The 27518-nt window shown below is 47.8% G+C and overlaps 1 protein-coding gene across 2 annotated transcripts in view; it reads right to left on the bottom strand.

Moving 5' to 3' along the window:
* OPLAH (5-oxoprolinase, ATP-hydrolysing) overlaps positions 1 to 27518 on the bottom strand; it is a 270496-nt gene that overhangs the window by 17814 nt on the left and 225164 nt on the right. For both annotated transcript variants that reach the window (XM_078686543.1, XM_078686544.1), the window contains exons 21-26: positions 26724 to 26870; positions 13846 to 13980; positions 13591 to 13740; positions 12193 to 12350; positions 3404 to 3564; positions 1280 to 1377 (exon numbers count right to left, since the gene is read on the bottom strand). In XM_078686543.1, the coding sequence (XP_078542669.1) occupies positions 1280 to 1377; positions 3404 to 3564; positions 12193 to 12350; positions 13591 to 13740; positions 13846 to 13980; positions 26724 to 26870 (849 nt within the window). The remainder of the gene's footprint in view (positions 1 to 1279; positions 1378 to 3403; positions 3565 to 12192; positions 12351 to 13590; positions 13741 to 13845; positions 13981 to 26723; positions 26871 to 27518) is intronic.

Raw genomic sequence — 27518 nt, 5'->3', positions numbered from 1 at the left:
TTGCCATGTGGCCTTAAGCTGACAACATCTAAATCCATCTCTATCATAATCAAAATTTCACAGCAAACTCTACTCAAGCCCTGTGAGTATTCAATGCAGTCTTGGATGCAACAATAGTGTTGTGAAGCCTGTGAAGCCACATTTGTGAGCCATCAGGTTGAGGACGGAACCTTTGGCCACCTGTTTGGCCCCAGTAGCATCACTAAGGGATTTTTGATTTTTACGGATGAATTGGTTCATCACTCAGAAATTGGCCGTAGTAAGGGCTGTAACTGAGTTTAGATGGAATCCTGACAAGAAAAGGTTACTTTCTTGTAGTCTTCGTTCTCCATCGTTGGAATCTTAATTGAAGCCATAAATGTGAGAATATTTGTGTTGAGCTAAATTAAGTAAATTCGAAAAATGGACACCCTCCTGACAGATGATTGGATTGTGCCTTTTATGGTGGCATCAAAAAACTGAATCTTTTCCATTTCATGGTTTCATGGAATAGCATAGACTTGAGGGGGGACGTTTAGCCTCTTGCGGGAGGTAGATTCAAATAACTGTATTTTCTGACTTAAGGAGCCATGCAACAAAGTTCAATGTTGTTAACATTGGGTATTCCATTTGGCCCGCTAGTCTGGTTGGCAGACCGGGTTTGCACAAATGTTTCCTTTTTAGTTCCATTGATATTTGAAGGAGGTCTGGGTACCATCACTGCCTTGGCTAATGTGGCATTATTAATATCATTTCTGATGGATATCTCTGCAGTTTTAACATTACTGCGGGGATTAATGGAATCAATGGAAAGGTGTAAAGAAATGGCTGCAACCAACCGATCAAAAGGGCATTCCCCAGAGACCCCATTTCTGGCAGCCTGGACGCAAAGTCTCCGCATTTTTAGCAGCTGAGGAAGTCTGATTGCTGATTTGTTGTCCCTTTGATGTGCACCGTTGTTAGAGTCAGGTCCCTGGCTACAGCCCAGTTGAAGATTATTTGTACTTCCATGGAAAGAGGACTAGGTCTGGTGTCTCCTTTAGTGCCTCCTTATCTATTCACATAACGCATGGTGGTGGCATTGTTTGTTTGAATCTGAATCGATTTAATAAGCTACTTTCCTTCAACATATTTCCGTTAAATTAAGTTACATTGTTTTTTAAAATACACTTATCTTTGGTGACGTGGTGCCTAGGGAAGCAGTTGTCATCTCAATGTGGCAGCAATGGTTGCGATACAGTGTGCAATCATGTATTGACACTAACGTTTGGTACAGTGACTATTACTGGTTGCTTCTTACCCCAGGTTGCATCTGTACGGAGGTTTTGCCTCCCAAGTTAATGGTCCGCCCATCTCTTCGAATAAGAAGATTGACACCTGGTGCACCGGGCTCTCCACCTAAAAAGAAATGCATGGGTTATAAGGCATTCTCGAACAGTAGAAGCAGAGACTGGAATGAGAGCCACAGGCTGAGAAACCAAACCTCATGAGCATAAAAAAGCAAAAGTAAGGTGAGAGTAAACGAACTAACTGCAAAGAAGAAAAAGCAAACCCCATGAACATGAAAAAGCAAAAGCAAGGTGAAAGTAAAAGAACTACCAGCGAGGAAGAAAAAGCAAACCTCATGAGCATGAAAAACAAAAGCAAGGTGAAAGTAAAAGAACTACCAGCGAGGAAGAAAAAGCAAACCTCATGAGCATAAAAAGCAAAAGCAAGGTGAAAGTAAAAGAACTACCAGCGAGGAAGAAAAAGCAAACCTCATGAGCATAAAAAGCAAAAGCAAGATAAGAGTACCAGAACTACCAGCAAAGAAGAAAAAGCAAACCTCATGAGCATGAAAAGCAAAAGCAAGGTGAGAGTAAAATAACTACCAGCAAGGAAGAAAAAGCAAACCTCATGAGCATAAAAAGCAAAAGCAAGCTGAAAGTAAAAGAACTACCAGCGAGGAAGAAAAAGCAAACCTCATGAGCATGAAAAACAAAAGCAAGGTGAGAGTAAAAGAACTACCAGCAAGGAAGAAAATGCAAACCCCATGAACATGAAAAGCAAAAGCAAGGTGAGAGTAAAAGAACTACCAGCAAAGAAGAAAAAGCAAAAGCAAGGTGAAAGTAAAAGAACTACCAGCGAGGAAGAAAAAGCAAACCCCATGAGCATGAAAAACAAAAGCAAGGTGAGAGTAAAAGAACTACCAGCAAGGAAGAAAATGCAAACCTCATGAGCATAAAAAGCAAAAGCAAGATAAGAGTACCAGAACTACCAGCAAAGAAGAAAAAGCAAACCTCATGAGCATAAAAAGCAAAAGCAAGGTGAAAGTAAAAGAACTACCAGCAAGGAATCAACAAACTAAGAAAGGTACAAAGCAGGAGATTGACTACTGGGAGAGAAACTGGCTAGATGTGAATGCAAAAACATGTGATTAAAATGACATCTGTTTTTACATACAATGTCTTGGCATTAATATGCAAACATCATAATTCTAAACATTATCTTCTTTTTTTAATAAGTTTTGGATGTATATCGTTAATCCAAAACTAATATATTGTTAATGAAAATAATACAAATTTAACAAGAATTCAGCCCTTGTGGTCCACAGTTGGACATGCTTGCTTTATAGTAACCATGTCATGTGACCTGTCTAAACTCAGTTTTATGGGGGATGCCTCTAAGTGAGTGCGGACCTACTGACAGAGGAGAACATCAAGACAAGCTGTATGATAGGAAAGAAAATAGCCAGCACAGGAAGGCAAGACAGTAGAATAGGTAGCCTTTTGGTCTCAGTTTACCTTCGTGAATACCGAAAAGTAGTACACTTACACAAAAGTGTAAGTTTACCTTTGTGAATTGGGCCCTTAGACTTCAGGTGTAAGTTTACCAATTGGGAATCTGGCCCTCAATTTCTAAGAAGGTCAATAATACCCGCAGATAACCACGAATGGTGAGAATTAGTGAATGCATTAAATAGTGCAGGCAGCATAATGACCAGAGATAATGTGGCTACTGCAATATACAAAAACACAGAAGCTACCTAGTTATTTGCTCATAAAAAAACTACGATGCAATTTGAAATATGGATTTGTAAAACTTTTTTAGTACAATCTATTGGAATAAGATCACCAACATTTTGACTGTGCTGTCATCACTTTGGCAGGGTCATCGTTATGATGGGATAGCTCAGCTAATATCAGCAGTCCCCATCAAGGGCAGCAGCATTGTGCTAAGGTTAATTGGTAGCAGATTAGAAGGGTTGAAAAAAAGCTAGTGAAAAGCTGCAGGTCACTTCTCTGTGTGCTCATGATGCCGACACCAAAAGGAAGCAAAAGGAGAAACATCAGAAAGACAGAATGAAATTAGATAGCAAAGAGAATCAGAGAAGAAGTGGAGCACCATAGATGACCAAAGAGGAAAGGAGGGAAGAAGGACTCACCATCGATACCATAAGGTCGAAATGCACGACGCTCGGTCAGAACAGACAGAACCACTTCTTCTCTGAACGTCAGCTCCCGGATCACACCGTCCCCACCATGGAACCGCCCTGCGCCCCCTGTCCCTGGTTTCAACTCAAACCGGTTGAGAATAACTGGATACCTGAAGTGGCAGACAAAGAGAGAAAACACTGAAAAGATGGGAACATGGGAAGATTTACAGAGCTTTGAAGCAACACTCTTCATTATGAGTGGGCTTGCAACATGAAATAATTGCCATGCAACACAAAATGTATATTAAGCAATGCATTAGCATACCATAAAACACTTTCAAATAAGATATGCGCAGATCTAAGTTCAAGAGGATGCACAACAATTAAAGTACTCGGATGAAACAGTATTTCAGAAAGCAGGACTTGCTGGGGGAAAAGGTGAAGCTAAAATGTGATAGGAACAGTACTAGATAAGAAAATAAACAGGTGATTTTTTCATTACATAAATTTTTTTAATCACATAGTTATGCATATTTATCACGTGAAGTGTAAAAAGATTAAAGGATTTTCCCAACCTAACAGGATTTGGTCAAGTAACAAAACCAAGATTAGAATACTATGCTTTTTTCCAATCCAGGTAGGACCTGGCCTGGCAGTTCGGTCTGGACTGTTCCCATGGGGCACAGGGTCAAGACTGATTTGCATATGGCTGGGTCCAAACTGGGGTGGTGCAGTGGGCAAAAGAACAATGGATTTAACCCAGATCTCTGCACTGGGGAAGAATGTTTGCATTGTCAGCATTCCATCCATCATTTGTTTGCTGTAACACTTTTCGCCCTAAGTGGGATGGGTATGCCCAGACGTGGGTCCCTTTCTCACCGTGCCACTGGATTCAAGCTAGCCTGGCGAAGAAGGGTGACATACCCTGAAAATGGTCCCAGGATGCTTGTTTCTGGTCCAGGGAGGAGCTGGCCTGGCAGTTCGGTCTGGACTGTTGCCATGGTGCACAGGGTTAAGGCTGATTTGCATATGGCTGGGTTCAAACTGGAATGGCATGATGAGCAAAACAGGCCCAGATCTCTGTACTGGGGTGAATGTATGACACTGTTCTGCATTCTGTCCATCAACTGTTGTTTTTGCGTTTGTCACCCTGAGTGGGACGGGTATGCCCAGACATGGGTGCCATGCTTTCCATGCCACTGGAATCAAGCTATCCTGGCTGCAGGATGGTGAAACCCCCAAACCGGTCCTGGGGTGCTTGTTTCCAGTCCAGGGAGGACCTGGCTTGGCAGTTCAGGCTGGACTGTTCCCATGAGGCACAGGGTCAAGACTGATTTGCATATGGCTGGGTTCAAACTGGAAGGGCATGGTGAGCAAAAAACAATGGATTTAGGCCCGATCTCTGTACTGAGGTGAATGTATGACATTGTTCTGCATTCTGTCCAACAACCGTTGTTTTTGCGACTGGATTCAAGCTAGCCTGGCTGAAGAAGGGCGAGTACCCTGAAACCGGTCCCAGGATGCTTGTTTCCGGGTCAGGGAGGACCAGGCCTGGCGATTCGGTCTGGGCTGTTCCCATGGGGCACAGGGTCAAGACTGATTTGCATATGGCTGGGACCAAACTGGGGTGGCATAGTGGGCAAAAGAACGATGGATTTAACACAGATCTTTTGACTGGGGGAGAATGTTTGCATTGTCAGCATTCCGTACATCATTTGTTTGCTGTAACACTCCTCAGAAGCTCAGCAAAAGCAAAGCTAGTCTCAGTAGCAAGACTAGGAGGAGAAAACAAGCCAGAGGTAGGGGAAGAGTCAAGGCCTCTAGTCTCATCAAGGTCAGACACCCAAAGAAAATCCAGAGGAGGCTGAGCACTGTCACTCATTTCATCACTGACTTCACCAAAATACTGGCATCCCAAAGGGAAAATAGCAAGGGGCTCCTCCAAAGAAGGAGGAAGGTAGCCCAAAAAGAACTGTTCTGCCAACGCCACCCTCGATGTCGTCCAGCGTCGATGTGGCAACACCTTGGAGTGGGGGAGCGGAGACAGTGGTGGCGATTGGCACCGTCGATGTCAGAGTCGGGGGATCCAACACTGGCATCAGAACTGGGAACCCCGAAGGGCTCTGCACCCGAGCCGATACAGATTCAACCAACCACAGATCCAGAGGTCCTTACTGATGCTGAGGGAAAGCCTGCCGGCATGGAATCAGTCAAGGCTCCTCAAGTCTCCTTTGGGCATAGAAGAGTACCAGAGCGAGGCAGTGATCCAAAAATAACATGATGGGAGAAATAATACTCCTTCATCTGACCCAGAGTCGCGTAGGAACCAGGTAATACTGGAAGGTACAGGGCAGACTCTCGCTCCAAGTCCAAAACTAGAGGAATTGGAGGAGTGTCAGAGACACAGTGCATATGCGGCAAAGTCAGGGAAGACCGCAACTTTGACCACCTACGGCGGGACGTACCAGTTGACAGCGAAGACAAAGACGAAGGACGTTCACAGGAAGAACTTTGGGAGCGGGCCGTTGAGCGGTGCTCTGAGGGAGAAGAAGACTGCGACCGACGAGGGACCTTCAACCACAGTGCCGCAAAAAGTGTCCTGCGGTGTTCCTGCAACACCGACTACTGAAGACAGGAGCCGCACCCTTCAGAGTCACAGTGCAGACACACTATATGCAAATAGAATGATGGTCCGGGCCAACATTATTTTCCACAGAACCCTGAGGGCGTAAAAAAAGGCACACTGTGCTGTGGACAAACTTCGAGCCAGGACAAGAATGGACAGAGGTACTGCTCTCCAGATCCACATGGAAGCGCGGAAAGGAAGAAACTGACGTCGGCGCGTCAAGGTGTTGAAAATAGCAATGTGTATGTACATAAGCGGCGTTCATTTGTGTTCACAGTACCCCTTGTCGTAAGCAGAACGAAGATCGTTAAAACACTGACTGTGTTATCCCGCTAGCATAGACTCATGCACACACGTACACGACAGCCATTTTAGGTACCATGGTCTCTCAGCTTGCGATCGACCACCAGCGCCCCTTCCCTGACCCTGCAAGCTTCCCCATGCACCCTGACCGCCCCCCCCGCTCTCACATGCACAAGTCATGAGCCCTCCCCTATAACTCTGCCTCTGAGAATCACACCCCGCGCCTGACCAACACCTCCTTTCCCTCCATGAATACCCCTCCTTTTGATGACCTCTTCCTCTGAACCTAATTGTCCACATGGACCGCTGGTCATCCCTTAGCCTGAGGATACAGTTTATTGCCCACTACTGTATGCACTCGCCTCTCTTGAAAGTAGCCACTATTGATCATGACCACCCCACCCCCTGAGATTCGATCAGGCGCACACATTCCAAAGGAATCAGCAGAACACTCAGCTGCGTGACAGCCCCCTCCTATTGTATGGAGGATAAGGGCCCCTACTGTAGCCACGTGTTGGAATATCTTCGCACTTCACAATGTCTTGATTGTAATGAAGGATGTGTGTCCCATAAACCTGTGTATAAAAGACGAAGCCTCAGAGAAACTTGTTAGAGCACCTCCCGAAGACACTATGCGAGTGTCCGAAATGACATGCTCTCCTCATGAGTAATAAACTCTGTTCTTGTTTTCCTACTTCCAGTGCCCGTCTCTTTATTTGGTAATTATTCAAGATAGGAACTAAGAGTCGCCCTGCACCAGCAGCCTGGGCATCGGGTGCGATGTGGGCTGACTTTTCTACAAAGGGAGGGCTTATATGGACTCTGTCGATGTCATATCCAAAGGATGACATTGTTATGGAGTCGCTCAACGCCCTCTACCGATGCGCTGAAGTACTGCTGTAGAAATTGTTCCAGATCCAGTCTGGCACCTGGGGATAATTCAAAGTTAAGCAATCCACGGCTAGATGTCTCTATCAGATTCATGTATTAGGGAATTATTCAGATATTTCTCACAGAGCATCATGAAATCTGTGACTGCGTTGCTCTTCCATCTCCGAAATACTGGCTACTGTCTAATACTCCTGGCTGCCTGTAAAGAAATCTGCAGCTGACCTGAAGGTGATAGTCAACTACAAGCCTATTTTACAGCCCCAATGATCCCAGCAAAATACTATAGAGGAAAACTGCCCAATTATTCTGGGCCCAGGAAAAACCAGACCTGTCAAATACGCTGCACTGCAGGGGATGCCGGAACGCCCTGCAGCAATGATGGGGGAGTAGGCAGTGCTCCCTCTTGATAGGCATAAGTGTCCCCTGCAACTCTGTCTTTTACTGCAGTCCCTGAAGCTTCCATACTCCTGCCGACACTTTGTAGGCAGAACATTTTTGGATTTTTTTCCACAGAAATATGGCAAACTGACCAGTAAATTCCCCGATAATTCAGTTTCCAAGCAGCTGTTCCTCTTCTTGAGGAAAAAACTCATAATGGCCGGACTGTGCTGAAGAGACAAATGCTGGGAACTAAGATTCCAGCCCTGAGTATCTCCAAGTCATTATGAAAGCTATAATATTTGATGCAGACCAATTAAATTTCTTTCTCTCAAACATCTAGCCATGCTTAGGGCCCAAGGGAGTAAGCAATACAAATGCTTTTCCGATTAATCCAGCTACGGATTCTGCATCGCTCCTACTATGCTTCGACACTCCTGTATAAGATTGGCAGAGCTCCATCAGCATAGTGTAACCGAGGCGGCCAGAGTGAGGGTACTTTTCTCCACGATCTATGGGATTGTCCAAAAATCGTCCAATTTTGGCATAGGGTCACAGCAATTATGGTCGAGGTGGTGGGTACTGATGTGCCGCTTGATGCAAAATGGTGCTTACGTATCATCAAGGGTGAGACAGTTTGCCCCAAATATGTCCCCATTTGGCTTACCCTAGCGGCTGGGGTCGTGAAACGCAATATTGCTAAGGGATGGGGGGGCGGCACTCCCCCTTCAGAAAAAGACATGGATTGGTGCCAAAGAACAGAGGAAACAGTCTATAAAAGTAGAGGGTGCATAAAGAAATAGGAGAAAGTGTGGGCGCCGTGCCGGGCATAAAGGGGGTTATTGGAGAGCTTTGTAGAAGCCGGAGATGATCTGATCGACTAAGGATTGTGGTTGGTTTTCTGTGGATTCCTCCTTGTTTGTATGATGATTCCTGCTTCACCCTGTCATTTGCGATTCTAATCAATGTAAATGTTTACCCAATGTGCACGCAATGGCAAATGTTATAATACTGTCTATTGAGCTTTTCAATAAAAAGAGTTAAAAAAATACAAAAACATCTATCTGTGCTTGAAGTCTGACTTGTAGGTGGAACCCATAACCTGCTCTTAGCGAGTGCTGCAAACCGTCTCTTTCCTAAGGTAGCAGTACTGTAAGGGCGTGTAACAAATTAGGTTATTAGTTGGGGGGGTTAGGCGGGGGGGTGGAAGCCCACCTCAGGCAACAACCACAATTCTTGTCAGGGTGGACCACAAAAGTCACTAAATTAACCGGTGCTCAAGCCTCTGGTAGCTTGGCACTAAAGCAGTAAGGTTTAACTTGGAGGCAATGAATTAAATATGTATGCAACACAGATAGAGAGTAATAAAGAGAAAACAGAACACAAGAATAATCCCAAACCAATTTAGAAAATAGAGTACATTTGAAAAATAAAATGTCACCAAAATGAATTAAATCCAATCAGTAGAACCAGAATCATGAATTGTAAAGATTTTTAGTGACAAATAGTGTATAAAAGATCAAAGTGCCTACCACAGATATCGTGTTGAGCGAGACCGATGCAAGAGTGATGAACAAGACCAAAGGAGCGTGGATCGGATACAAGGGGCAGATGGTGCCCTGTCTGGTCTCGGCTCACCTTCGTACTTAGAAAAGATACTGAAGAAAAGTTCCTAAGAAGGTATAGTTCAACGGGACAAGGCAGCAGGCACTGTCGGAAGAGGAGGCATCGTCATCGGAGAGCCACTGAACGAGGTCACCGTAAAGATTTTTACCTTCAGCTTTAGTCAACTTTTAGAAGTTGAAAATCTTCAGCGGCACCAAGCTGCAGGCTGTTGCCGACAAGGACTCCACAAAGCTGTTTAATTAGCTGAGAGGTCCAGCTGAACGTGATTTTCTGCTGCAGAAAAAAAGTAGTGGGGGCAACCATGAAGTCAGGCCTATCAGCAATGCACCTTAGGATGATCAGCTGGCAGATAGGTCCGGGTCGTCTGTCGCTTTTCACAGCACTTTTTGGTAAAGCATTTCCACAGTCCCAGGTTTTTGGAGGATTACCACTATCACCACTACTAAAGGCCCAGGACCTGGGGGGTACCACTTGGGTGGTTGGGACTCACTCCAGCAGAGGCCAGGTGCAGGGTTCAAGGCCTTAGAGCTTGTTCTGTTCCTTCATAATATGAGGGAGAAGGCACTGCCAGGTAAGATTTCAACAGAGAATGAGATAAGACCTTTGGGTTATCTGGATACCTCTTCCATCAACCCATCAATGCCTACGAGGCTCTCTTAATACTTAAGCACTACAACCCAGACACCAGATTTCCTTCAAGCTGTAAAAACTGAGACTTTTCCTACAAGTGCTGCAGTGTCTGTGGCCTCCATGCACATAAGGAAGGTCTATTCACATCCAGAACCAGTTACACTAACTTTTCTAATATAACTATGAACTCATTCATTGGGGATAAAACACAGCTCTTTGGCATCTCTGCTGCTGTTACAGAACTGTTGTATAAAACTACTGTTGCTCAAACATGTTTCTATTTGAACACCACTGTTAAGAATCTCTGGCGCACATCTGTGCCCCGTCTTCGCGTCACCATTCCAAACCATACAGAGTGAAGGAACTATGAGAGGAAAACCTAATAAATAAGGTGCCTAGTGTCAATACAATTTGTGTTTGTTATGAATGCTTGTTTTGTTATTATTCTTACCATTACTAATAGTACTATAAATGTCATGACATATTTATATTATTCAATATTATTAAAATAAATATGAATACTTCCATTATTCGTTATATTACCAGTATCGTCCTTGATAACATTCTGTATTTAATTGTTAGCATTATCATTGTACTTACTTCTCTTATTACTACTACTGCTAGTACTATTACTACTTACTACCACAACTAATGCTCAAGAAGAACCTAGTGACATACCCTTGTTCGTATATTATTATTATCCCCATGACCTACTTCTGCTATTATAACTACCTCTACTGCTAGTACTGTTACTACTACTACAACTAATGCTCAAGAAGTACCTAGTGCCATACCCTAGTCACCTATATTATTATCACCATGACCTACTTATGTTATTATTACTACTAGTACTGCTTACTACTACTATTAGTAGTACTGCTACTACTTCAACTAATGATCAAGAAGAACCAAGGGCCATACCCTTGTTCCTATATTATTATCACCATGACCAACGTCTGTTAATATTTTACTACTAGTGCTGCTACTACTACTACCACTAGTAGTACTACTACTAGTAGTATTAGTACTGCTACTACTTACTACCACAACTAATCTCAAGAAGAACCTAGTGCCATACCCTTGTTCCTATATTATTATTATCACCATGACCTACTTCTGCTATTATTTTACTATTAGTAATGCTACTGCCCCTAGTAGTACTACTAAGAGTAGTATTGGTACTGCTATTACTTACTACCACAACTAATCTCAAGAAGAACCTAGTGCCATACCCTTGTTCCTATATTATTATTATCACCATGACCTACTTCTGCTATTATTTTACTATTAGTAATGCTACTACTACTACCACTAGTAGTACTACTACTAGTATTACTATTACTTACTACCACAACTAATGCTCAAAAAGAACCTAGGGCCATACCCCAGTTCCTATATTATTATCACCATGACCTATGTCTATTATTATTTTACTATTATTAATGCTACTACCCCTAGTAGTACTACTAAGAGTAGTATTGGTACTGCTATTACTTACTACCACAACTAATGCTCCAGAAGAACCTAGTGCCATACCCTTGTTCCTATATTATTATTATCACCATGACCTACTTCTGTTATTATTACTACTAGTACTGCTTACTACTACTACTACTATTAGTAGTACTGCTACTACTTCAACTAATGTTCAAGAAGAACCAACAGCCATACCCTTGTTCCTATATTATTATCACCATGACCAACGTCTGTTAATATTTTACTACGAGTGCTGCTACTACTACTACCATTAGTAGTACTACTACTAGTAGTATTAGTACTGCTACTACTTACTACCACAACTAATCTCAAGAAGATCCTTGCCAGACCCTTGTTCCTATATTGGTATTATCACCATGACCTACTTCTGCTATTATTACTACAGCTACTACTAGGAATGGTACTACAAACAGCAGTAGTAATATCACTACCAGTAGTGGTAGAACCACTACCATTACTACTACTACTGCTACTACTACTAGTATTAGTACTGCTCCTACTTCTACTTACGACCACAAGTAATGCTCAAGAAGAAACATAGTGCCATATCCTATTTGAATCCTTTGGATAATTGAATTCACAGAACTCCCTACACTTTAAAAGTTTATGAACTAGACCTTAAGTACCCACATTTTGAAATCCTATGCATTGTATATGTACCTATATGGATTACTGAAAATAGCTGCAGTACGAGCAAGAGGGCAGTGTGTTTATCAGTGCTGGGAGGGCAAGTGGCAGACAGCGACCCAAGTACACCTCGGTTTGTATGTTCAATATTTATGACTCTTAAAAAGACGTGTTCTCCAGTCCTAGACCTATTCTTTTTCAATCAAAGTTTCAATCATACCGTTTCTCAAGGATCTCGGGATCCGTGATGCGCGTGTTGGTCATGTGAGTGTGGATGCCGCTACGTCCATGCCAGTGCGGCCCTGCTCCGGCACCGCCAGCCACTGTCTCGTAGTAACCAACCTTTGCGTTGCCAAATGTGATGTTGTTCATACAGCCCTGCAATGAAAACACAGGAGGCCAGAGGAGGTCATTGACAATCAGCAGCAGTGTCAAAGATGAATGAATAAGCAGGACCACCTGCTGGTGGGGAAGACCAGACTAAATGAACACATGCAAAACCATGGGTTTCTCTGGTTGGAAACACAGTGACCTATTTCTGGTGCTGTGCATGTGAAGACTGCTACAAGGCGTGTGGATGTAGACCACCTGCATAAGGTTGAGGGCACCCTGCGGACTAAAAACAAGCCTGCTTTTCCACCCTGGGGACATTCAAGCTATAGGCAATTGTCAAGATTAGGAATGGAGCAATCCTAGTTCTGTTTCACAATGTTGGACCATTCAAGATTTAACAGTAGCAATTCACAACTAGACACATTTGTAAATATAATAGTTACATAAATCTCAACAATCTTTATAGAGCATAGTTATGATGCTTCCCTAACAGCTGTTTTATTCTTCACATTGGATGTAGATGGGCCCTTTTACCAAAAAATAATATTTTTCTAACATCATATCATCTGTGTTTAAAGAAGGTTTTAAATACAAAACAGCTGAGCTAAAGAATAGCCCTTTTTAAGGCCCTATAGATACTGCCTTGAAGGAAGTGTCATAGAACACCTGAGAAATAAAAATGAAAAAAAATCTGTAAGTTCCATAGAAACAATAAAAAGACTGCCCTTACCAGCAACAACCTTGCTCATACCAGTCCTAATGGTGGTCAATGACATATCTAATTTTCATAGTGATCCCATCAGTAACTATAAGTAGGTTTAACAATTGTATTTGAGAATGTAATCTGTGGCCATGTCCACCGCACACCTAAAAGGGCTTCGGGTGACGGGTTGGCATCCTTTACTCTTCAATATTATGAGTGTTCCTGTTTGATATGTTACCTGCTTTCCCCAGGAACTCCTATATATTTTCCTTTTGTAGATTTTCTAAAATGTTAGCTAGTCAAGTCAAGCTTTCTGCAAATTAGTTTTTAAGGTGTACTCATGTTTGATTAGTCACACACTTCCACATACAGAACACCTACCTTAGAACAAACCAAATTCCCCACACAAAACAGTCTCTACACAGATGTTTGCACACCGCTACACGCAAATCTGTAACAGTCGATAAGTCACACCTACCAACTTCACCAAAGCTAGCTTCCACCATCAGCAAAAGTCAATGAAGCTAGGAGATAAAACATGTGAAGGAATTAATATTTCCAAAACCCTCCAACCAGTTTTACCTGTGACGCGGCACAAACAGCGAAAGCTTTGAAGATGACGTCCACAATTCTCTGTGACGTTAGCACATTGCCCCCGACCACTGCTGCTTCCGGAGATGGGTCCAGGATGGAGCCCTTGGGAATGATCACTGTCACAGGTACAAGGCACCCCTGCAAAGAGTGAGGCATGAAGTCAGTCTTAATACAGCCTAGTGCACAGCTCTGCTAGGGGACCTAGCAGGTGTCTTGTGCAGGAAGTGGGGATCTGGTGCTCACCTGGTTGAGGGGGATATCCTGGCCCACCATGCAGCGCAGGCAGTAGATGAGGGCAGATAGTGTGATGGCACGGGGGGCGTTGCAGTTACCATAGACTTCGTGACCAGATCCGCTGAAGTCAAACACCGCACTTCCCTGAAATGAAATGGAACACAACATAAGATTCAATATATAATGATTTTAGCACAAACCTAGTACGTCACTTAGAGTTAGACATACTTGAAAAGCTTCTCATTTCTGGAGGAAGCTCTAAATAAGGAGTAGAAATCACTGGCTGAACTTTTTCCACCACAGGGATATTACTGTGAAGGAAATTTAGCCAGTGGATGATAATTCATATTTTGGGGCATACTCACAAAGGCCTTTTGGAGTTCATAAAGTAATCCTCTATTTTATCGCATACTGTTACGTGCCGTTGAGTAATCTAAAATGATAGTTAAATTAGATTATTCAGGGGATATTAATATACAGTTAGAACAAACTGGAAGGAATGTGTCCTCTTAGCACTTTTATTTATAGGGCATTTTACTTTTTGGGGACGACTGAGGCAGATTCACGAACGCAGGTAAGAGTACGTAAATCAATACTACAGGAGTACTACTTCTAGTACTCATAGATGCTTTTGTGAATCGGTCCCTTGGAGATTCATCCACAGACAGGGAATTTTCAGTTCCCTCCAAACTTTTTAAATTTAGCCCTTAGTCCTATACTTTCCCTTTTGAGCAGTGGAGCATAAATATTTTGCAGTTACTTGTTACAATTACAAATGCATTTGCTTCATTTGCTGTGCCACAACCCATCTATCAGCACTTTTGTAGGCCCAAGCAAACTAGTTTTCACAAATATCCTGAAGTCCTTGGGCAAAGTAATTTTTGTAAACTAAAAGTGCACATTTCTACTTTCACAGTCATCCACACACAATTAGATTCTTTATGGTTTAAAGTATTTTATTCAACACCACACACAAAGACCAGATAGCAGCATCAGGAGACATTCAATGCAGGCGGGGAGAACCCCAAATCCAGCTGTAACAATCAAATGCAATGCACGGTATCAGTCCCTTCCGGTTATACTTGGAGTGCCACGGCTCAGTGTGAGATAACATTTCCACCCCAAACTCCCCCCAAAACCCCACCAGCCCAACTCCCGGATCCCAACCCACATCCTTCCTCCCTCCCCCCGTCCAGTGCACCGCCATCATTCAAGGCCAACATCAGGACCACCGCCTGCGGGGAGAGTGAGTCCCCCACCGCGTCACAGGGCTTGTGCTGCGGGGCTCATGAGCCGCAGGAGGCGGAGGTACTTAGGACAAGTAATTTCTGTAAATTCCATTGACAACAAGGAGTGAAATGGCTGCCAGAGTTCCGAAAATTGTGATATATCTCCAGCCACCATCAGCGACAGCTTTTCCATGCCTAACACGTGCCACAATCTGTGGAGCCAGCCCGTTACAGAGGGTATTGTGGCAGTGCGCCAATGTATCAAGATGTTTTGAACCGCTGATCCCAGCGCGATGGCGATCTGCCTACCCCTACGAGATCTGAGTGCGTACATTAGACCATTCGGGAGCCCTAGCAAGATGTAAGCGGGGAAGCGCGGCCGTTCAATGCCAAAATGCGTATCAATGTCGTCAAGCACTGCCTTCCAGTACGAGTCCAGGAGGGGGCAATCCCATAAAATGTGTGTAAGAGTACCTCGGTGCCCACACCCTCTCCAACATGTGTCCCCCCTGCTGCGATCAAATTCGTGCACCCGTTCCGGCGTGTAGTACCAATAAGTGGAAACTTTAGTTAGTGTGTCAGTGAGGCCCATATGATACGCTGAATGCCTTGCTCTATAAGATATGTTCTCCCAGTCCTTAGGGCTCAGTGTCCTCCCCAATTCCCTTTCCCACCTTTCCCTCCCCGGGTTGTAGAAGTGTGTGGATGGAGATTGCAGTAACTTATAAAGATCCGTAATCAGTTTTGAGTCCGAGGTACGCGTCAGCAGCCACTGTTCATAAGGCAAGAAGCGCCTATCTGCAGCATCCCTCACCTGTGGCTGGAGAGCCCAATGGCGGGCCTGCATATAGCGGTGCCTTTCAGTCTCGGGAAGGGAAAATTCCTGGCGAAACTGTACAAAGGGGATCACTCCCTCTTGGCCATACAAATGGCACAGGGCCCTACACCCCGCCTGCCTCCAATGTGCGAATGCCCCCTGTTCCATACCCGGGGTGAAATCTGGGTTACCTACCAGCGGCGTGAGCGGCGACGGGAAAGAGGTGAGGCCACACGTGGTGGCGGTCGCGTCCCAAACCCGCAGCGGCACACGCGTAACAAAGGAGGCGTACAAATTCTTGGGTCGATGAGTTCGACGCAAAAACGGGACTTCCTGCAGGGGCCGCCCCGCCACCGCCTGGTCCTGGAAGAGCCAGTGTTTATCTGACTCCCATCTGCTCCACTCCACCAGGTAACGCAACTGCGTCGCTCGGAAATACCTACGGAAGTCAGGGGCCAGTAATGAGAGTGCTCTACGCAGTCTAGGCTTCTTCCCCTGCCAAATGAAGCGCAAGACGTCCGCTTGTAGCTGCGGGATCCACCCTACTGGAGGCTGGAGCGGCAAGGCCCGAAATAGATATAGCACCTGCGGGAGAATTGTCATCTTGACCGCAGCTATCCGGCCTAGCCAGGAAAGGGTGCCGCAGTTCCAACGGCCCAGCTCCTCCCGGATTTTAACACCTAATGCCGTGTAGTTGGCCGACACCATGGCCGGTAATGTGGGTGCTATCTGGATCCCCAGATAGGGTATCGCTTCCGACGACCACATCATTGGGAAGCGGCTCTGCAAAGCCGTCCTGGTGGAGGGAGCAAGGGAGACATCCAAAGCCACCGACTTCCCCATATTCAGTTTAAACCCCGCCACCGCGCCAAAGGAGGCCAGCTCCTCGACGCAGGCCGGCAAGGCTGTCAGGGGATCGTCAAGTGACAGGATGACATCATCAGCATAGAGGCTGATAGCGTGTGTAAAGCCTCCCATCCGCACACCGGTCACCGCCGGGTTGTTCCGTACCCGTTGGGCGAACGGTTCCATATAAAGAGCAAAGAGCAGGGGGGAGAGTGGACACCCCTGCCTGGTGCCCCTTTCGATGTTAAAATCCTGAGAGGCATACCCGTTCACCCGAACCACTGCAGTCGGTCGTCTGTAGCAGTTGAAAACCATCGATCGGAACTTGTCCCCTATGCCCACCTTCACTAGTACCTGTTCCAGGTAGGGCCAGTGCACTCGGTCGAATGCCTTCTCAGCGTCCACCGCTAACATCATGCGTTCCCCCGGGATCCGGGAGGCCTTCTCGAGCAGGTGGACGATCCGTTTCGTATTATCAACCGTCTGCCTCCCCGGCACGAAACCAGCCTGGTCAGGGTCTATAAGACCAGATAGGTGCGGGGCCAAGCGGGCCGCCAGGATCCCCGTATACAATTTTAGATCGACATTCAGCAGAGATATCGGCCTGTACGATCCACAGAGCGTCGGGTCTTTCCCGGATTTGGGGATCACCGTGATGGAAGCTCGCAGAAGATCCGGCGGAATAGCCCCCGACGCGGCAAACGAGTTGAAAAGACGGGTAAGGATAGGGGCCAACGACGCACAAAATGTTTTGTAAAAAAGCGCGGTATACCCATCCGGGCCCGGTGCTTTGCCATGCTTAAGCCGGGCGATGGCAGAGATCACCTCCTCTACCCTAATATCCCTTTCCAAGTGTTCCGCCTGCAGGGTGTCCAGGGAGGGCAAGGTGACAGAGTCCAAGTATGCGGCCACGGCCGGCTCATCCGGCGGCTCCCCAGCATAAAGGTCCTCATAAAACCCACGGAAAACGGCCGCGATGCGGTCGTCCTCCGTCTCCGTGGATCCCACAGGGCTAGAGATCGCCTTCACCAGTTGACTCTGGCGTGCTACTCGGAGTCTATTGGCTAGCAACTTGCCGCAGCAGTCACCCCCTGTATAGAAGGTGTGGCGCAGCTGGAGTGCAGCATACTCCGCCCGGTCCAAGTCCAGAGCCGCTAGGGCCTTCCTTGCGCCTTTAAGCCGTCGCCACATTCTAGGGGCCCCTGTTCTGCGATGGATCTGCTCAAGCTCACGGACCGTAGCGGTGAGTTCCTCCCTTTTTGCCTGTCTCTCTTTATTTTCCGCCGAGGAGATCGCTAGGAATTCCCCCCTGAGAACCGCCTTCAGAGCCGCCCACTGTGCAGCCCGGGCGGTGTCCGAGTTGTCATTGTTTGCCAGGTATTCCCGGATAGCGTCCTCAATACGATCCACTACCACCTTCCGGTGCAGCAGAGTGTCTCGCAGGCGCCACGTCCGAGGGGGGAGGACCACAGGGGGCAAACTCAGCGTGGCGTCTACCGGGGCGTGATCCGAAAGGGACAGCACCCCTATGTCTGATCCCGAAACAAATGCCTGCACAGGGGACGTGACCAACAAGTGGTCCAGCCTAGCGTACGTCTTATGCGCATGGGAGTAGTACGAATAGTCCCTGTCCGTGGGGTGCAAATGGCGCCAGAGGTCGAGGAGCCCCACCTCCGCCAGCCACGCCTTACCGTCGGCCGAGATCTCCCCGACCTGCGGGTAACGCTGTGCCGACCGGTCGAGTGCCGAATCAAAGACCATGTTAAAATCCCCTCCGATGATGACATACCTATCCTGTGAGGCAGTGATATCCTCGACCGCTGTACGCAGGAAGCGTTCTTGTCGGTCGTTAGGGCTATACAGGGACCCGACGGTAAACATGAGACCCCCTATTCTAAACCGATACGCCAGCAGCCTACCTTTTTGTTCCGCAAGTTTGTGGAGGACCTCCCCTTTAAAGTGACTGGACACCAGAATTGCCACCCCCGCGGTCTTAGAGGAGCTAGATGAGAAGAACTGTGACGGGAACTTACGGGAGCGCAGTCTATGTGTGTCCTGCGGCAGCAGGTGCGTCTCCTGCAGGAGGCAAATGTCAGCGTGTGTATTCTCAAGGAGGGAGAGCACCGCCCGCCGTTTGACAGGGTTGTTCAGACCCCTAACGTTCAGGGTGACTACTTTAAAAGAGGTAGGAGGCATAGAAAGAGGAAAGGCAGCAATCAATAGGGACCCCGCCTGCGGGGGCGGAGCGCATAGGTGCCCATAATGATAACACTAGCAACAGAGCAGAAAGGGAATCGCAAGCGTGTAAGCAGCCTCCTGACGCAGGCAAACTAAATTGTGTGACCATCTTCAGAACTCTCAACATTCGCACTGTGCACTGGACGACCCCCCCTCCCCAGCCCAACTCCCAGATCCCCCTCCTTCCCCCGTAACATCCCCTGAACTGTCCAACTCCCCGGTTCCCCTCCCCTCTCCCTCCCCGGTCCCCAAACGGTCCCAAAGAACCCATTGTCCCAGTCCGGTCCTCAGCGGACAAGTCTGTGGAAAAGCACAAAAGTGGACATCCAGCCACTACGCATCAACCCGCCTCCCCCCCCCCTCCAGGACCCCCAAACCTGCATTACACCAGAAGCGTCGGCGATCTCCCCCCGGAGTACATCTTATGCAGTCAGCGCCACATCTCCAGACGCCGTGTCCCTGGCCACTCCTCTCACCGCGTCGTCCATCTCAGCTCGAATGGTAGGCGAGTCCGGCCGGGCAGAAGAGGAAGAGGAGCGGTGCCCAGGGACCGACTGGCAACCATCTCTGGGGACGCGCCAGCGATTCGGAGTCGGGCCTCCTCGTCCGTCGCGGTGATGCCCAGGACACCACAAGTATCTTGGAGAGAGCGTAGCTGATGCAAGGTCCCGTTCCAGCGGAAGATGATGCGAAAAGGGTGTCCCCACGAGTAGCGAGTGTCATGCTCCCTCAGAAAATCAGTGGCAATCTTAAAGGCCCGGCGTTTCTGAAGGGTGACCGGTGACAAGTCCTGGAAGAGGGCCACCCGGTGACCACGAAAATCCAAAGAGGGTTTCAATCTCGCCTCTCGGAGGATCCTTTCCTTTAGAGGGTAGTCCGGCAAGAACGCTAGAATATCCGGGGGGGAGCGGAAGATCGGCGCCGAAGGCCAACTCTATGCGCCCTATCTATGCGAACTGGAAAGTCGGCCGACTCCCCCAGGACCTCCCTGAATAAGTCACTCAAGAAGCCGGTCACGTCCTCCTCCTCCGCTCCGGAAGGAACTCCCCGGACGCGAATGTTGTTTCTCCGGGACCGGTTCTCAAGGTCCTCGGCATGTGCTTGGAGGTCAATTTGCTGGTCTCGTAGCCTCACCACTTCTTGCTGCAGCTGTGAGATCTCTTCATCCCGGGCATGACCGGCTTCCTCCATCGTGGCCACCCTCTCGCCCAGCCCGTCAACTTCTCATCGCACCTCCCGTACCTCACCAGCCACTTCTTGTTTTAGTGTCTGAAAGTCTTCCCGCAGGGAGCTAAAGAGGGATTCCAGGAAAGATCTGGTGACCGGGGGTTCCCCACCGTGCGCTCCCTGGGAGCCTCCCTGGGGGCTCGAAGATTGCTGCCCTCGATCTTGTCTTGCAGCGTTTCTGTTCAGCATATCCGGTAGGGTCCGATCCCCTTTCTTGGGCCCTCTGTTGCCGGCCATCCTGCCTGCACTGGCGCGATCCTGGGCCACTTAAGGCGTCGCCAATCCGACCCAGCCGCTCCTCACTTCCCCCGGGGCCCACAAGCAGTCTGTTGCCGGTACTCAAGGCGCACCGCACCTCGGCCACACGCCCCACGCTCCGTCCACTCCTTCTCATAGGCCGGATAACGCCGTCCGGTCCGCAATCCCGGGCTGAGCCAGGGTCCGGCACGGTCAGGTGAGGGGCATCACACAGTCACTCCGTCTGTTCAGGAGCCACCTGGGCGTTCGGGGGCCTTGCTCGCCGCGCTGTCCTCTCCTCGGGCCGGCCCAAACACTGGGGGCCCACCGACCCCGAAGATCAGGCACTCTAGGCTGACCCTCAAGCCCCCAGGGCCATACAGCCACAGGCGCTCAGATCAGGCAGCCGGCCTCCTCACCTAGCAGCAGTCTTGTGGGGGGGCAGCTTACTCCACCGTGGCCCTTCACACCGCCACCCCTTCCGCACTGGGGAGCGCCAGGCAGGCCCTATGAGTGCGAAATCGCCGGAAGCCCCTTCACATCTAAGGTGAGTCCAGAAGCAGGGGGGTCGAGGACTGCCAGTGTCCCCTCGTGGCGTCGCAGTGGCTCTTAAAGGGGGTCTTCCCAATTCTCCGTCCCCGGCCGCATCCTCCACACCTAGCAGTCTGTCCCACCTGACCGGTGCCAGTGCAGCTGCTACAGGCCTCCGCAGCCTCTGAAGACGGGATGTGCCCCCAGCCAGCAGCCCCCGGGGGCCCCTCCAGCTGCTCCCGGAGCTAAGGCGCCCCACCTCGCCTCGCCCGGCTCCTCCTCCCCTCCAGCCGCTCACCGAGGAGGCCCCTGCTCCGCCGCCGGGCGCTCCAGGTCTATGCCTCTGTCCGGAGCACTGACCTGCGTCGGGAGAGCGTCTCTGCCGGGCCTCCCACCCGCAGCTCAGGCCTCGCGGCCCTCTCCAGCCCAGGCCAAAGCCGCGTCCTCGGGTCGCCACTAGTCCGGCCTCCGGGGGGGGGGGGGGGCGAGCGTTCCCCGGGTGCGGCGCAGCCCTCCTCCGGACCACGGCGTACAGCGCCGCGGGCTATCGGCCTCAGCCCCGACCAGCTCCGCACCGGTCCTTCAGGGCTCCCGCCCCCACACCGCCTCTAGGTGCAACTCGATTCCCGGTCCACGCCTCTGTGCAGGCCCTGGGCGCCAATGCGCAGATACTCCGATCTCTGCCCTCGGCGACTCCGCTCACCGCGGGGTCTGGTCACGGGCCGACAGCAACTCAGCAGCTCCCTCCGCTCTCCCCGCTCCACCAAGCGATTCCGGGGGGAGAATTAGCTCAGATTAAGGCTCGGGGCCTGGATGGGTACGGGAGCTCGGGAGAACACGTCCTCCTACTCCGCCATCTTGGCCACGCCCCCTTAGATTCTTTAAATCTATTATTTGTTACAACATATTTGCATGTGGGTACTCATGAAGTCTGCTTTTTTAGATGAGGTTTTTGATGAAGTCTTCATGTATTAAGGGTTGACTGAATGTTTCTAATCAAACATCTTGTCTGTTTTATGGATCCTGAAAGGTTTGTGGCACAATGGTGCCGAGTCAGTTATTTTCACAAAAAGGTCTTTAAATGAACTGGATGGTGCCCTTGGACAAATCAGTGTTAGGGTTACCTAGCACAAATACAGGTCTCACGGGGTGAACCTGTGGTCATGTACAAACAGAAGAGCCTGCAGACACTGTACACAAACTTGTCCAGTCTACAAGGGTCTGCTTTAGAAGCAAACATAAATGAGGCAACAGGTATCTCTGCCTGCAACTGGACCAAAGGCACTTAGAGCTGCTGTGGGAAAAGATGGGTAAACTGTGGACACACAGAAGAAAGTGTTTAATGGAAAATTCACCTTTACTGTATACAAATTCATCCACTCCACTATCAAGTAATATATCTGATGAAACAGCTGTGTCATTGATAAATTAAGCCTACTCCTTTGGCTGGTGTTGCTACTTCTTTAAAAATTTTGCAGGAAGCAACTTGATCACAAACGTCTGCTCTCGAATGTGTAAATAAAGAAAATTGATGCTTTTGAAGGAAAATGGACTGGCTACACTATGAAATTTGGTGCAGTGGAAACATCTCTCTGAACTGCATACAAAAATACAATCATAAAGTGTGCAGGGCATTCAAGAAACTCCAATAGTAAGAAGAAAATATTGAAAACTACCTGCAAGATCATACCATAGGTTGGTGGGTCTTTCTAACGGAGCAGAGGCAGAGAGTACACTGAGAAAAATTCTGAATGCTTAAAGTCGAAAGTTCTAACTTAACTCAGAAATCTAGCATCTATTAACTGATCAAGCACACTGGATGCTCCTTCTAATACAAACTGAAGCGGAGGTCTATCCTCAAACCTTTTAATATTTTACAAAAGATGTGTCAATTGACCCTTAAGATCAGAAATAGTTGAATCCAGGCTCTAATCAATCAAATATCAAAGAGTTGTGTTCCGTAGAAAGGAGATGCGTTAATTTTGAAGACCAAGAGTATGGCCAGTCTACTGATGACTTAAAGGAAAGACAACCAGAAATAAAAGGAGAGGGTTGGAGAAAGGAAGAAAGCAACATACTGCTGGTGGGAGGCACGATTTGTAACAAAATATGCTAATGGTATAAGGTGTGCATCTGAATTCGAAAGGTTCCGTTTTTTACTTCTACCCATCTAGACCGGTTGTATGACATCACAACGCATGCTTTTACCACGCATGCCATTACAATGCAGTTTTTACAACGCAAGTCGTTACAACGACTTGCGTTGGGGGGCGTTGGGTAGTGGAATAGTTTAATTTTCTATTCCAACTCCAGTCCCCGTGGATAGTAGGGAAGGTGTTGGATAGAAAGTTAAGCTATTCCCTATCCTACAGCGCCCTCCAGCGCAAGTCGTTGTAATGAATTGCGTTGAAATGGTAGTGTGGGGTAAAAGTTGCGTTGTAAAGGATGTTCCCCATCTAGACCATCCCTGCAAATCTGCTAGCTGTACTTCTCACTTAGTTATTATGTAAGTGAGGAGGAGGGAGGCCATCTGCCCCCCGAAGCTGTGGATGCCCCCTAGAAGTGAAGGTTTTTTTTTTATAAATAACTTTATTGTTTTACAAGGTACAAGCACCAACTGCACGACCATGAAGAGCACCAACACTGACATAGTACACTGCACAGAGGGCTCTGGGTTGGGATGGAGTACTAACACTGGCCACTCCACTATGGGAAACACGCAGCCTAGGCACACTGGCAAACACTAAGGGATTCAGGCAATGGGATCTAATAGGTATTACAAAAATTGGCGATCTATGGGTGAAGGGGGAAATTATTTTATTTGCAGCCCTTAAAGGAAAATATGGCCTAGCAGACACAGAAGCCTATCGCTATGCCCAGCTCAGGGATGCCCTTCAAAGTACCACCCCCCCAGGCACCACACTAGTAGAATCATCGCCTCTTGAAGACAAAATCCTTACAGACCACATGGATAAAAAAGCCATATCACAAACATACCGTAAATTAATTAATAGTCTCCCGGACCCGATGGTTGTCTTGCGTAGCAAATGGGAAGTAGAGTTGGGCGATATAGAGGACTCGGATTGGATGGACGCGCTAGCGTCAGCCAGGAAGGCGGCGATTCCATCTCGCTTAAAACAAGTGCAACTGAAAGTGCTGCATCGTATATATACTACCCCCGCACCACGATACACAAGCTCGGACACGCGGCCGATTCGCTCTGCCTTAGAGGATGCGGTCAGATAGGAACATACTTCCATATAATAAGGGAGTGTCCAAAAATACAACTCTACTGGGAACACATCCTAAATGAAATTTCGGAGGCGAACCAACCACTTGCCTCAAACTCTCCGGTATTTCTTTCGGACACCCTTGTGCATAGGTTTTTCTTGTGTCGCACACCAGTCCGCCATTTCTCTGAGCCCGGCGGTGTGGGAAGTTTCCAGGAGGCAGCAATGTCCTGGGTCATGGTCATGGGGAACCTCCCAGCCCAGGACCTCGGATAGTTCAATCTCGATCTCTCCCCAGGCCGGAGTCAGACGGGGGCACACCCACACCATGTGGTAAAAATTGGTCGGGTCTTGCCACATCTCGTACATGCCGCAGATGGGGAAAAACCGGCACGGTGCAGGCGCAGTGGGGTTAGGTAAGCCGCGTGTATGTAGTATAATTGGATTAGGCGGAGCTTGGCGGACGCATTGAACAACTTAGGCGACATGAGGGCGTCGCGCCAGCCCTCCTCGTCCTAAGGACCCACCCACTCCTCCCATTGGCCACTGAGTCGGTCTAGTGAGGTCGGGGTGTTGTTGACCAGCGTCTTGTAGATGCGAGAGATGCCCCCCTTCCCCAAGTCGCCCAGCATGGTCTGAGCCTCGAGGGGACTGTATTCAGGGATCCTGGTGCCATCTTGTATGTGTACGTGAAGGGCGTGTCGTAGTTATAAGTATTTGTAAAATAGCGATGAGTGCAGGGAGTATCTGGACTGAAGGTCTTTAAAGGAGCGCACGTGTCCACTCGCCCACACGTTGCCCAGCTGAAAGATCCCAATAAGATCCCATGTTCTGAACCCCTGTAGACCACTGACCACCCGAGCCAAGCCCAGTGCCATAGAGGCGTGTGTTGAGTGAGCTTGCGTGTGCAATTGGTTTGTTGGAGGGCCGCCCGCCAGGCTAGGAGTACCAAGCGTGAGATATCGGGCAGGGAGGACGGGAGAGGCGTCCGGTACATTAGGGATTGGATCATGGGTAGGCCAAGCACACTGAGCTCCAACCTATAGGCAGGGTTGGACCAGCCCCTGTTGAACCAGTCGTGTATACTCAGTAGACGGGTTGCCAGGTAGTAGAGATATAAATGTGTCATCCCCATGCCCCCGTCAAATGATGGAATCTGATAGGTCCTGAGTGTCAACCGGGCCCTTCCACCCGCCACAGTAACTTAGCAGCCACAGAGTCCAGTTCCTGAAACCACGCCCGTGGAAAGCAGAAGGGGATATTTTGGAGGACGTAAAAGACTCTGGGACGGATCATCATTTTAAATAAGGTGCCCCTCGACAAGGGGTTCAAGGGCAGTGTCTGCCATCTGCGGAGATCCTTTTAAGCTTTCTTGACGAGCGGGGCAACGTTAAGGGACCTAGAAGTGAAGGGTTAACGCTCAAGGAGTGAGATTAGCTTGGATTGGGTATGTTGAATGAGATGGGCTGCATGGGGCAGGAGAAGGGGTAAGTGGTTTGGTATTGGGAGAAGGTAGTGAACTTGCATGTTGGAGATATAGAATGTCAAGGGATATGTGATGACATTGATCATTGGTCCTTCAAATGGTAGCAATGTCACACCTGCACTGTAAGACTTGGCATTAGCCTCTAAACCTTGGCATGTATTGGGTAATTTCAGTGCAGTCTTTATGGTTTTATGTCACAATATGGAGGCAACAATCCTGACCTGTTCACACATTGAATCCACTATCCTGATTAACAACATAACACCAAAGTATGCATATAAAGAAAGCTTTAGATTTAATATTCTGAATCCACATCCACCTTGCTTGTACAATGGTAGTGAATATTGTGGAGTCATTATAAGTGCAGGTTGATGTTAAAACCAGGACATTATGACTAGTCCTCGCCTCCTTATAAGCACAGCCTTTCCAGATATTCAGAATAGACTTAGGCTGACAAAATACTCAAATAAAAAGATCTCCAGTTTTCTAAGTTTGGGACCCACATCTGGATGTTTGCACTTTTTGGTGAATCCTTTGAGATTAGAGCACGTTCAGCAGGGCAGTATATGCCTTACAAAGTAGTTACCTACCTGCATTGACCACTGCCAGTCACTTCTCTGCCCCATCTAATTCCTCCATCATCTATTTAGATTGTCCATCATTTGCTCATGTATTTTGTCTCATTTGCTTACTATGAACATAGTGCACAGACTGACAGAGCAGAGAAGTGCATCTGGCAGCCATGCACTTAAAGTAAATGGCACATTACGCTTAAGAGACGGCCTCCCCTGCCGGACATTGCAATAAATAAATACATTGTTCTCTGGGGCTGTGCCCTGCTCCACAGGAAATTGTGTAAACAACACTTGTATGGTCAGAAGCCTGGTCCTGAATGTTTAAAATGGCAATTAGAAAACTACAAAAGTTGACAAAAATATTGAAATTCAAGGAGTTTGCGGTGCCCCTGTTGTATTTGGCAAGTAAGTAAGGCACTCTGTACCCGGTGCGTTGACGCAACAGGGACCAAACGACAGGACCATGCTCACCTCTTCCTTGTTAATCTGCACCTTCAGTCTGATTGGTGAGCCATCATCCATGTGATCTTCGGCCTCCACCTGGAGGGATCCGGTCTGCTGCTGCCACTGTTTAGCGAACTGTCTCAGCATGTCCCGGACCGCGACCTCTGCATTGGCCTGCAGGCGAGAGAAGCAGCATCCTCAGGAAGAGACATACATTTTTAATTGCACCTACATGCAAAGTGCCGCAAACTCACAACTGCGTACGATCAGTACGTCCTCAAGATATTTTATATTTTAACTACAATTCTCATGGATAATATTAACACATAACAGAAGCAACTCAGCCACAATGTAAATGAGGCAGTGAGTATTATTTGGTAGCTAAAATTATTTGTTATGTATCAGAAAACGTCAGAGCTAGGGGCTGATGTGAACTCTGTAGGGTCTGTGTTTATATTTAAATTTTAGGTCTTGCTAGAGACAGAGAGATTCCTGCAGAACTAATGCCCTTACAACTATTCATAACCTAGCCATGTTCCGCAATGAAGCATATTAGCATTTTGATTGGTCCATTAAACTGTGTTTTTCTTATTGGTGCGATTGCATGTTGCACTGTGGACATCTGGCAAGCTTTGCTCCCGGAGTGCCAGTCGTGGCTGCCCTCAACAGATCAAACCAGGCCATGGACCCTGTGCATGTGTAACATGAGGAACCTTCTTCGTTTTATGGAGGAAGGAAGTTGCACCCAGGTGCACATCATGTACACTGTGATTTGCATGATGTAGGACCTTCTCTCGCCATTCCTGGAGGAGAGTGGGACCC

Source organism: Lissotriton helveticus, chromosome 4_1 (assembly GCF_964261635.1).
Source record: "Lissotriton helveticus chromosome 4_1, aLisHel1.1, whole genome shotgun sequence".
NCBI lineage: Eukaryota > Metazoa > Chordata > Amphibia > Caudata > Salamandridae > Lissotriton > Lissotriton helveticus.
Note: the sequence above shows the minus strand (reverse complement) of the source record. Positions and strands in the feature narration are given on the sequence as shown.